At 41.8% G+C, this 11,507-nt stretch overlaps 1 protein-coding gene across 2 annotated transcripts in view; it reads right to left on the bottom strand.

Moving 5' to 3' along the window:
• Positions 1–438: 438 nt before the first annotated feature.
• thumpd2 (THUMP domain containing 2) overlaps positions 439–11,507 on the bottom strand; it is a 45,387-nt gene continuing 34,318 nt past the window's right edge. For both annotated transcript variants that reach the window (XM_078212331.1, XM_078212330.1), the window contains 4 exons: positions 10,934–11,005; positions 9,679–9,793; positions 8,548–8,668; positions 439–2,114 (listed from right to left, as the gene is read on the bottom strand). In XM_078212331.1, coding sequence (XP_078068457.1) covers positions 1,790–2,114; positions 8,548–8,668; positions 9,679–9,793; positions 10,934–11,005 — 633 coding nt within the window. In that variant the 3' untranslated portion in view covers positions 439–1,789. The remainder of the gene's footprint in view (positions 2,115–8,547; positions 8,669–9,678; positions 9,794–10,933; positions 11,006–11,507) is intronic.

Here is an 11,507-nt window from a genome sequence, read left to right as displayed (position 1 = left end):
TTTTGTACACAAGTCAGATGCACAAAGAATACAATATGTTCACTTTCGCCATGTGCACTAAATAACCGTGTAGATATAGTAAGTCATTGAAATAACTGAACACATGAACATGCTGATGAGTAGGAAACATTCCTGCTGGTAATCCGCAATGTTTTCCTCAATAAAACTACAACAATTGCATTGAAACTACGTACTTCCGTGGAGTGTGAATTTACTAGTTTGCAGGCTATACTAACAGTGCTGAAAAGATTGATTTAATGTAGAGATTCTCGTATCGTATGCACAGAAAAGATTAATTTGACTTTTCCCCCTGAAGGCAGCAGTACATGCTGCACCTAACTTGATGTTACAGATCAGTTTTCAGACGCTACTTGGGTGCGTGTGTACTAGTCATAATGTAGCTTATTTGTAAATGAGAAAGCAAACGACAGACGATTTGGTAAAATTGTTGCATCTTCATTCAGAAAACATCACTTTACGATTGTTAAAACAGTGAAGCTGTGTTAATCTGTAGACATTTGGCTTTTATTGAAAATACAGATTATACAACTGTGATCACATGGCCCAGCCAACCACAAGTACAAATGATAAAAAAGTTTATTCATTCAATACATTTTCGCATCATTCAAATAGAATCCGAAATGTTTGATAACATTGTCACTGCTTCAGTTTTCTCAGATAATTTATCACCACTTTTCAATGTCTCTGAGATTCCAGACTAGCTTCTATTGATAGTGCCTAAGGCATACTTTACCCTATGAGACTGCCAGCAGATCAAGGAGAATATCAGACTCACTGGGCCAATTTGCAGCTTACAGTTGCAGGAGGTCTCTGTGGCGCAGAGGTTAGTGTCTGTGCCTCTGAGTCATAAGTTCTGGGTTCCAGTTCTACCCTAGGACTCGACAGCCAAGTAAGGTGTGTCCCATAAGGTGGCCAAACAGGTTGAGTATTAACTGCAAGCTCTTCCAACACAAGCCACCACTGGCAGGCAAGAAGATTGGGAGAGATTCCTGGCCAGCTATGTAATGGAAAGCACATTGGAGCCTCGAGGTTTCTCTCCCCGAATTGTGTTCCTTCACCATCTGGTCATGGACTGTCCCCACAAAGCCCCGGCCGCACCCTCCTGCTGCCGTCAGCTGCAGGTCATTGATCATTGATGTTGGTTTTTGGTAGGAGTAGGGCATCGCCATATTTAAACAGGAATTAAATCGATCCACGTTTCATGGTGGTGAGTTTGCCCGTCAGCCAAAAGCTCTCCATTTATCCAGTGTAAAACAGGGTAAGGACTGACGTGACTGCATCAAAATTTATTAACAGTCACTTGGTAGAACTTGAATATTACTGAAAAGTGTGACATGTTGCTGAAGCTTTTTATCTTGCACTCATCAGGACAAACCCAAGAATGCCCAATTTCAATTATCACAATGCTACAAGTGAAAGGAGAACTGATTGGTTCCAACTTGATTAGCTAAGGTTTCGCTATGGAGAAAGCAACCAGGTTTCCCAAGCACTCTGTAAATTCAAAAAGGGCACTAGACTTGAACATATGCCTTTTGTTTGCAGAGAATGGGTTCCTATGCAGGAACGGATGTCGCTTCTAGCAAGTATAAATGAGCCACGGTAGAGCTCGACTGATGATCTTAAACTAGTTGTGAGTGTAGCTATCAGCTATTCTCTTTTCAGCAATTCTTTAGTAATCTTACCTTTCTGAAAACGAGACCTCGCTTTGAATTCTTGCACAGCCCATGGACAGACTGAGCACCTCCTCAGTGAATGGCAATGCATTCATTCATGTTATTGAAATTTTTTTGTATCTGTGTATGGAAGCTTCGGTTACACCAAGACTCACTTGAAAGATACCTGTCGGTACCAGAGAGGCCAAAACCTCTCTTTTCACTTCAGCCTGCTCATTTTCAGCGGCCGACATGTTCTCCATGTCAACCTTTTCAGCTGGATGTGTACTCGGTTCCACTGGGGTTGTATCTGCATTCTGCTGGGCATCATCAAGCTTTCCCTTGTTAGTCTGGTGGCTCTTTGTTTTCTGCCAATGCTGTATATCTAGCGAGAGTTCTTGGCTAAGTAGTAACACCAGGGTTCCATTGACGCTTAGCACCCTATTTGGAAAAAAAAGTGAGCACAAATATTAAGAGTATTTACTCTACAGCCATGTCAAACTTTAGCAAAAACCTTTAAGGGGAGATTCAGAATTAAAGAAACATTTGAGGACAATTTGGTTGCAGTACGTTCAATAAAATAACTCCAGTCTAGGTCAGTTTTTGGTGTGAATTTTACCACCCTGCGGCTAATTGAACTCAAACGGGCTGGATAAGAGTGAGGTTATGCATTTTGGTCGGAGGGATAAAAAGGCAATCTATGGAGAGAAACTTCAAAATGCTTTGGTGCAGAGGAATCTGGGTGTTCTTGTGAGTGAATTATAGAAAGTTAGTAAGCAGGTGCAGCAGGTAATAAGGAAGGCAAATGGAATTTTGCCATTCATTGCTAATGGAATAGAGTGTAAAGGAGGGAAGTGCTGCTGCAACTGTAAAGGGCATTGGTGAGACGGCATCTGGAGTACTGCGCACAGTTTTGGTCCCCTTACTTGCGGAAGGATGTAAATGCATTACTGGCGGTTCAGAGAAGGTTCACTAGATTGATTCTAGGGGTGCAGGACTTGTTTTATGAAGGGAGATTGAGCAGTTAGGGTTTATACTCACTGGAATTTAGAAGAATGAGAGAAGATTTAATTGAGGTATACAAGATGTTAAAAGGGGATTGACAGTGTAGATGCAGAGCGGATATTCCCCTTGTTGGATATATGAGAGGCCATAGCTTTAGGCTAAGGGGTGGCAGATTTAAAACAGAAATGAGGAGGAATTATTTCAAAGGGTTGTGAATCTGTGGAATTCTCTACCCCAGGGTGCACTGGACGCCGGAATACTAAACAAATTTGAGGAGATAGTGAGGTTTTTAATTAGTAGCGGGATGAAGGGTTATAGAGATGGGCAGGAAGAAGGTGAAGATGAAGCCAAGATGAGAACAGCCATGATCGCACTGAGTAACGGAGTAGGCTCGCGGGGCTGAATTGCCGACTCCTGCTCAGAGTTCTTGTGTTCATAGTTGCTAAGAAACACAGATTTTATTTTTGTGCACGAGTCCCACAGATCAGAAATCAACACAATGCCCGATAGGTTTGTTTCAATAAATAATTATAGCTTTCAAACCAATTGGCCTGTACAAATAAATCCAGGATATTACTCAGAAGATCACTGACCAATGATCATATCTATCAGAACTAGTTGAGACCTAAAGTGGCAGTGCAACAATGCAGTAATCAGTATATACATTCACAAATCAGACAGATGTGATGTGTTTCGCTCTTGAAGTGGCTGAAAACAACTCAGAGACTTGATGGAGTAAGCTATAGTACAGTCTGGTTAGTTTGTTGTGGGTTCTTGGAGATGGTGGTGTCGTGGTAATGTCACTGCAGCAGGAATCTAGCGACCCAGGCTAATGCTTTGGAGACATGGGTTCAAATCCCACCATGGGAGGTGGTGGAATTTAGAATTCAGTTAATAAATCTGGAATATAAAGCTGGTTTCAACTGTTGTAAAAACCCAACTGCTCAGGTAAGGAAATCTACAGTCTTTACCTGTCCGGTCTACCTGCATTCCAGACCCACAGCAATGAGGCTGACACTTACCTGCCCTATGAAATGGTTTAGCAAGCCACACAGTTCAAGGGCAGTGGGGGGACAAACAACAAATACCAGCGATGCCCACATCTCATGCAGGAATAAATGACTGTTAAATTAACATACGAATTAGGAGCATAAGTAGGCCACTCGGCCTTTTGAACCTGCTCAAGTACAGCATGGCTGAGAAAATATTAACCTCACCCTCCACATCACTATCTACCCGATAACCTTTCACCCCCACTGTTAATCAAGATTCTATTTAGCTTTGTCCTAAAAACATTAGACTCTACTTCCACTACTTTTGAGGAAGAGTTCCAAGGATTCTCAAACTGCACGGGAAATATTTTGCCTCATATCAGTCTTAAATGGGTGACCCCCTTTTTTAAAAAAAGTGACCATTGGTTCTAGATTCTCCCACAAGAGGAAACATCCTCTCCACATCCACCCTGTCAATACCCCTCAGGATCTTACATATTTCAAAAAGTCATGTACCAACCGACTCAAGAACAGCTTCTTCCCTGCTGCCAGACTTTTGAATGGACCTACCTCACATTAAGTTGATCTTTCTCTACACTCTAGCTATGGCTGTAACACTCCATTCTGCACTCTCTCCTTTCCTTCCCTAAGTACGGTATGCTTTGTCAGTATAGAACGCAAGAAACAATACTTTTCACTGTATCCCAATATGTGACAATAATAAATCAAATCAAATCAAGCTTCCTCTTCCTCTTCTAAATTCTGATGGATGCAAGCTTAACCTTCCCAACCTTTCCTCATAAGATAATCTGTCCATTCCAGGTCTAGTGAACCCTCTGAGCTGTTTCTAATGAATTTACATTTTTTCTTAAATAAGGAGATCAATACTGGACACAGTACTTCAGATGTGGTCTCACTGTGCCCTGTACAATTGAAGCATAACCTCCCTACTTTTGCAATCAATTCCTTGCACATTAAACAATAACATTCAATTAACTTTCTGAATTACTTGCTGTACCTGCATATTAACCTTTGCGATTCATGCATGAGGACGCCCAGATTTTTCTGCACCATAGAGCTCTGCACTCTCTCATCATTTAGATATGCTGTTTTTATTCTTCCTGACAAAATGGACAATTTCACATTTTCCCACATTATACTCCACTTGAAGACCTTTGCCCACTCACTCCGCCTATCCTTTGCCCACTCACTCCGCCTATCCTTTGCCCACTCACTCCGCCTATCCTTTGCCCACTCACTCCGCCTATCCTTTGCCCACTCACTCCGCCTATCCTTTGCCCACTCACTCCGCCTATCCTTTGCCCACTCACTCCGCCTATCCTTTGCCCACTCACTCCGCCCGTGTCCCTTTGTAGCCTCCTTATGCCTCTTGACAATTTACTTTCCTGCTTACCTCTGTTCTCAGCAAATTTTGCAACGGAGGCTGGAATTTTGCCGCTTCGCCCACCCCGGAATTGGGGCGGGCGAGGCTCGCAGAACGGAATTCTCCGTTGGCCTCGGGCAGGATTTTATAAGCCCCACCCGAGTGAGGTCATAAAATCCCGCTCTGGATTTTGGCCCCTTCATCCAAGTTATTTGTAGAAATTGTAAAATGTTGAAGCGCCGACACTTGTTCCCTGTAGCACACCCCACTTGTTATATTCTGCCAATCAGAAAATGACCATTTTTACAAATTATGTTTTCTGTTAGCTAGTCAATTTTCTATCCATGACAATATGTTAGTTACCTCCTACACCATGAGCTTTATTTTCTACAGTAACCTTTGATGTGGCACCTTATCAAATGCCTTCTGGAAATCTATGCACAGCACATCCACTGGTTCCCCTTTATCCACAACAGATGTGACTCCTTCTAAGAACCCCAATAAATTAGTTAAACATGATTTCCCTTTCATAAAACCAAGTTGACTCGGCCTGATTGCATTGATTTGTTCCAAATGCCCTGCTGTAACCTCTTTAATAATAGCTTCTAACATCTTCCCCATGACAAATGTTAAGCTAACTGGCCTGTAATTTCCCACTTTCTGCCTCCCTCCCCCTTTTGAATAGATGAGCAATTCTCTTTGACCTACAAGGACCTTTTAAGAGCAGTGAAAAGTGCGAAGGAGACCAATGCAAAAAGATTCAGCTGTAAAGGTCACAAATAAACTTGGCATCAGTTCCGGGATATAGAGAAGATATCAGAGGAGGGAAAAACACTAGAATTTGCAGATGAAGCAAAGCTGAGTGGGAGGGTGAGTTGTTAGGAGGATGCTGAGATGCTTCAATGTGATTTGGACAAGTTGAGCGAGTGGGCAAATGCATGGCAGATGCAGTATAATGTGGATAAAAGTAGGGTTATCTACCTTAGTAGCAAAAACAGGAAGGGAACAGGAAAGTAGATTATCTGAATGGCTATAGATTGGGAGATATGCAATGAGACTTGGGTGCCCTTGTGCACCACTCGTTGCAAGTAAGCATGCAGCAGGCACTGAAGAAGGCAAACAGTCTGTTGACCTTCATAGCGAGAGGATTAGAGTACAGGAGCAGGGATGTCATGCTGCATTTATACAGGGCCTTGGTGAGACCACACCTGGAATAGTGTGTGCAGTTTTGGTCTTCTTATCTGAGGGAAAATGTTCTTGCTATGAAGGGAATGCAGAGACAGTTTACCAGACTGATTCCTGGGATGGCAGGACTGATGTATGAGGAGAGATTGAGTTGGTTAGGATATATTTGCTGGAGTTTAGAAGAATGAGGGAGGATCTCATAGTAAGCTATAAAATCCTAACAGAACTAGATAGGGTAGATGAGGGAAGGTTGTTCCTAATGGTGGGGAGCCCAGAACCAGGGATCACAGTGCAAGGATACAGGGTAAACAACTTGGGACTGAGGGGAGGAAAGAATCTCCACCCAGAGAGTGGTGAGCCTGTGGAAATCGCTACCACAGAAAGCAGTTGAGGCCAAAATATTGTATGCTTTCAAGAAAGAGTTAGATACAGCTCTTGGGGCTAAAGGATATGGGTTGAAGTGGAAACAGGTTATGAAGTTGGATGATCAACCATGATCATAAATAAGGGTGGAGCAGGCTCGAAGGGCTGAATGGCCTAAGCCTGCTACTATTTTCAATGATGTGGAGATGCCGGCGTTGGACTGGGGTAAACACAGTAAGAAGTCTAACAACACCAGGTTAAAGTCCAACAGGTTTATTTGGTAGCAAAAGTGGCTTAAAGTCCAACAGGTTTATTTGGTAGCAAAAGTGGCTTTTGCTACCAAATAAACCTGTTGGACTTTAACCTGCTGTTGTTAGACTTCTTACTATTTTCAATGACAGGACAAAAAAAGTGACAGTTGACTGCTGAGTATACAAACATTTCTTAAAGGGACAGTGTTTCCAGGCGATTTTGTCCATGGGACAGCAGCAATATCTTAGCTATATGTGAAGTGGAACGAATGAAGAAGAATCCTGTAACAGCTAAATTGCCATGTCATTCTCATTGATCACAAAAGCAGGATGGTGCAGGCTGGAATAGAATCCTCAATGTCGCACCTTTGGGGAGAATCACTAGTGGTTCAACATAGGCCAAATAAGGGGACAGTTTATCGTACAGGGAATGGCAGGATCTGAAAGTCTACACTACCATCCAGATTTAGGTTTAAAGCTAGATAGCTGAGAGTCCCCTTTGTGTTTTACGGGAACAAAATAACCCCACCCACGGTCTAAATCAAACATCTCCCAAGACAACAAATTAATTTTATAAACCTCTCCCAGTGTAAATGAAAGAATCTAACAGGTGCAATAAGAATTACACTTCACTGTGCCTACAATGAGAACATGGGGACAATTTATGCTCTTGCTTTCCCATCTCTTTCACAGAGTGGACTAAGAAGTGTGAAACATCCCTCACGTGGCTGTGGGAATTCCACTCCAATTTGTGAAATTCAAGCTCTGGCAAGATGAACTTCAGCTTAAAATTTATTCCCAAGCAGTTTGGAAGTACGCCGTGTACTCTTAATAAGCACTGATGGTATTTGATCAGTAAGCCAGCAGCAGTATCCCTGCCTTAACAATCTCTATTCTATTACCATGTTACAGAGAATACTGCATGGGAAACTAGAAATAGCTGGATTAACACAAATACAGTTTTGCAGATTTTCCCCAAAACGGAAACATGCAAACCTTGGGTGGGATTTTAAACAGTCCCTTAGCGATGGGCTGGAAGGTGGAAAGGTTGGCAAAATAGCGTAGGAAGGTATCAGGGACATGCCCAACATCTTCCCATTGCCATGCCACTATCAAAAAAACTGGTAGATGGCTGCCCACTGGGAGTCCAACTGGACTACTTAAGTGGGCAAATTAAAGGGACTCTAGCTACCTCGGTGAGCTTTTTGCCAGTCCATGGGGAGACCGTCCCAGTGAGGGGCCCTGCTACAATAGTATTGTCTACCTACCCTCAGCAATTATCCTTCCACCGTCCACTACCTCAAATCACTGGAACCTGGCTGGCCCAGGCAGCACCAGGCCCCATTTATTACTCTTTCAAGGGTGCACAGCCCTCGATGCACCTTCATCCTGTAGGTGCTGCTGAGAGCAGCCAAATTTGACTGCATCAGCTGCCCTTAGGGGTGGGCAACCCCATCCTTGATAAAGAAGTCAGGCCTGGTGCCAGCCACTGTCCCACTGTTGGCCCCTCGCTTTCAGCCCAGGTGGTGGCACTTCTGCCTCCACGATAAAAATTCAGCTTCATGGGATGTTTAAAAAAGGAGTTTTGTCATTCCAATTAATTATCTCCCGTTCCTCTATGCCATGGCTGCAAGTTCAACAAAACGGTTCAAAAATCAAACCTGACGTGTAGAGAGAGAACATGTATATCCTACCTCACCATCTCTTTTAGAATGTTCGGCATTATTGTCTTTGTGTCCTGGGAAATTTTAAACTTTTTTCCAAATGGAATGTCACAGATGACCACATCAATGCTTTCCGCAAGTAGAGGCAATTCTGCAAGACGTAAACCAGTAATCAATGTTGCACATTTTAAAATGAAGCAAGGTTCAATTTGGTCACAAACCCCTCTTTGGAAGCAACAAAAATCAAAGTTAAATTGACTACTTTTCATCAAAATCCACTCTAAAGGTTTCAATTTTAGTACTAATTTGTTAATTAACCAATTAGTTTTAGTACTAATCCAATTAGGTATTAACATGGAGATTCCTTTTAAAAGAGCAATAGATACAAACCATAAGGATGAACTTGCATTCTGTCCTCATCAATTTTGAATACATTTTTTTTTAAACAAGGAAATAATGGAACATTACTAAGTGTAGTTGTGAGGGAGGCAAATGATCTTGTGATGCACTCCTATCCCAGGGATGTAACTCAAGGATCATTTGTATGTATTATTTAAACTTCCTTATATAGAGATCAAAAAGGACGTAGATCTAATTTGTCCCACCTCAGTTGATATCAGGCATACCTCTAACAAGTACCCTTAAGACTGCAACTGAGTTCATTAGGAATTACTATATTGGACTATCACATAACGAATCATTTCACCACTATGGGGATTCCGTCTACAAATTAGTGCTGAAGGAACTCAATCTCCGTAGAATTATTAATATTTTCAGAAGCATTTGAAATAGAGAACCTCACCTGGTTGTCCAATATACCTAAACCTTGAATGGTAATTAGAGGGAAAGTGAAGGATGCTTTCAGACACGCAATTCTCATTTAGATCTAAATTGGAAGTCTGTTATATTGCACTGTAAATGTAAACAAGATCCTTACACCTCATAAAAGATAAAGCAGCATCCATCCATCTTAAAAACTTAGTACTACACAGATTGCACCACAGACACCAATATGTAGCCTGATCAAAGCCTGTTTCCTCAAGTGAACAGTCACATTCGGAAGTTAATGTAACATAGATACCCAATATTCCAGAGGGGGATAAGGACTTTCTGTTATAAAATTGCAGAACTCATGCTGTCTTTATAGGAGACCCCTATTACCTGTGACAGAAGCTCTTGTTAAGTCAATGCTGTTGGTCAGCTTTGCAAAGCACACATTTGCAGATGCCACCTGCAACTGTGAGGCGGTATTGTCTATTCCATGATAATATGCATTCTAGGGAAACAAAAAAAAAATGCATCAAGAGGAATATGCTCAAATAAATAGAACAGCTTTTCACTGTGATTTCCAAAGAAGGTAAAATCTTGTGTCCTTCCTTTCCTTTTAAGTTGAAAGCCAAGCATTATTCACTGGCCAAGGCATGCAGATAACATGCTCTGAATGCCTCTGTCAGTATATCTCAACCCATAATAGGAAAGGCCATTATCCTAAGCGAGGAAAATATCTAGCCTATCTTGGGAACCTCAATATAGTGGCAGTCAAGACTAAGGACATGCAGTAGTGCTCAAGACGACCAGCTGTGCGGTAAATGCTGTAATATGTTAAATACTAACAAATGCTGGAAATGCGCAGGTCTGGCAGCATCTGTGAAGAGAGTTCTGATGAAAACTCTTCGAACTGAAGTGTTTGCTGGAATTTTACTGCCCCACCTGCCACAGGAATCCGTGAGAGAGAGGGGTGGACCATGGGAAGGTCCATTGACCTCGGACAGGATTTTACTGTTTCGGGACGAGCGATGCCGTAAAATCCCGCCCTTCATCTCTAATTCACTCTCGCTGATGCTGCCAGACCTGAATACCTCCAGTATTTTCCAATTTTCTTTCAGATTTCCAGCAGCAAAGGTCCTTCACTATAAGGAAATAATTGGAAGATAAACAACGCACAATCATAGCAAGAACTCTGGTCAGCAAGACAAGAGGTAGATCATTTGTGCCTGTACTGCAGTGTTGAGCAAAACAGCACTCACTTCTAGCTCTACAAAATTAGTGCCAACATAAGAATTCAAATATTCTTTTTCTTACCGTGAGAAAAATGAAGTAATTTTTGTCATTTTGTCTTTGAAAAACAAATCTATCACTCATGTATTCAGCAATTTGACCTTTAGCGATCAACTTAATTGAAATTGACTTTCAGCAGAGCTCCTCAGTAATTTCTGCATTACAGCTTCAATGCTTCACCCACGATCAGCAATGTTTAATTACGGCAAAGTATAAAAGGACAGATGGATGAGGCACTTGAAACAAGACTCTATTTCTGATATTCGCAGAGAAGAAAGGGTTAGGTCCTGCCTTCTCTTCACTGACTACACCGTGTGCTGACAAATGGTTTTGAAACTAGTGTTGAAAAATTACTTACAGGCCATTCTTTGGCAGCTTCCAGCAAAATGGTTCCTAATCCACACATTGGATCGAGCACTAGTGAACCAGCCTGGACAAAAAAAAAAGAGAAAAACTACTTTTATGCTCACACTCTGCATGAAGTATTTTCTAAATCTATTATTGCAATGCACTCTACCCAGCAAAATCCAATTCTATGGTTCAGCAATTATACATTAGATGCAGTTGGCTAGAACGTGTCGCTTTCTTGGGAACAGCATCATGGAAACTTGTAGAGAAGAAACGCAAACATTACCTCAATCAGGACTTGCTGGACCATCATTTAACTCTCCTTTCCAGTTTAACATTAAAAATCTCATTTTCTGACATACGATACCCATGGAAATTCTCTGCCTTCAACACCAAAAAGGATTTTCATATCTATTTGGACCACAGAATGACTGAAGGATTAACTTCTTCGCTCATTTGATTGCATAGTTGAATCCCAAACTCCCACATCCAGGCCCAGTCTACCTGTCAATCACTTGCTTGCTTGGTTATATTTTATCAGCTGAGTATTGCTGAAAAAAAGACACGTCGTCAAAAGCCTTTCA

Source organism: Mustelus asterias, chromosome 5 (genome assembly GCF_964213995.1).
Source record: "Mustelus asterias chromosome 5, sMusAst1.hap1.1, whole genome shotgun sequence".
Taxonomy (NCBI): domain Eukaryota; kingdom Metazoa; phylum Chordata; class Chondrichthyes; order Carcharhiniformes; family Triakidae; genus Mustelus; species Mustelus asterias.
The sequence above is the reverse complement of the archived record's forward strand: the minus strand, read 5'-3'. Positions and strand labels throughout refer to the sequence as shown.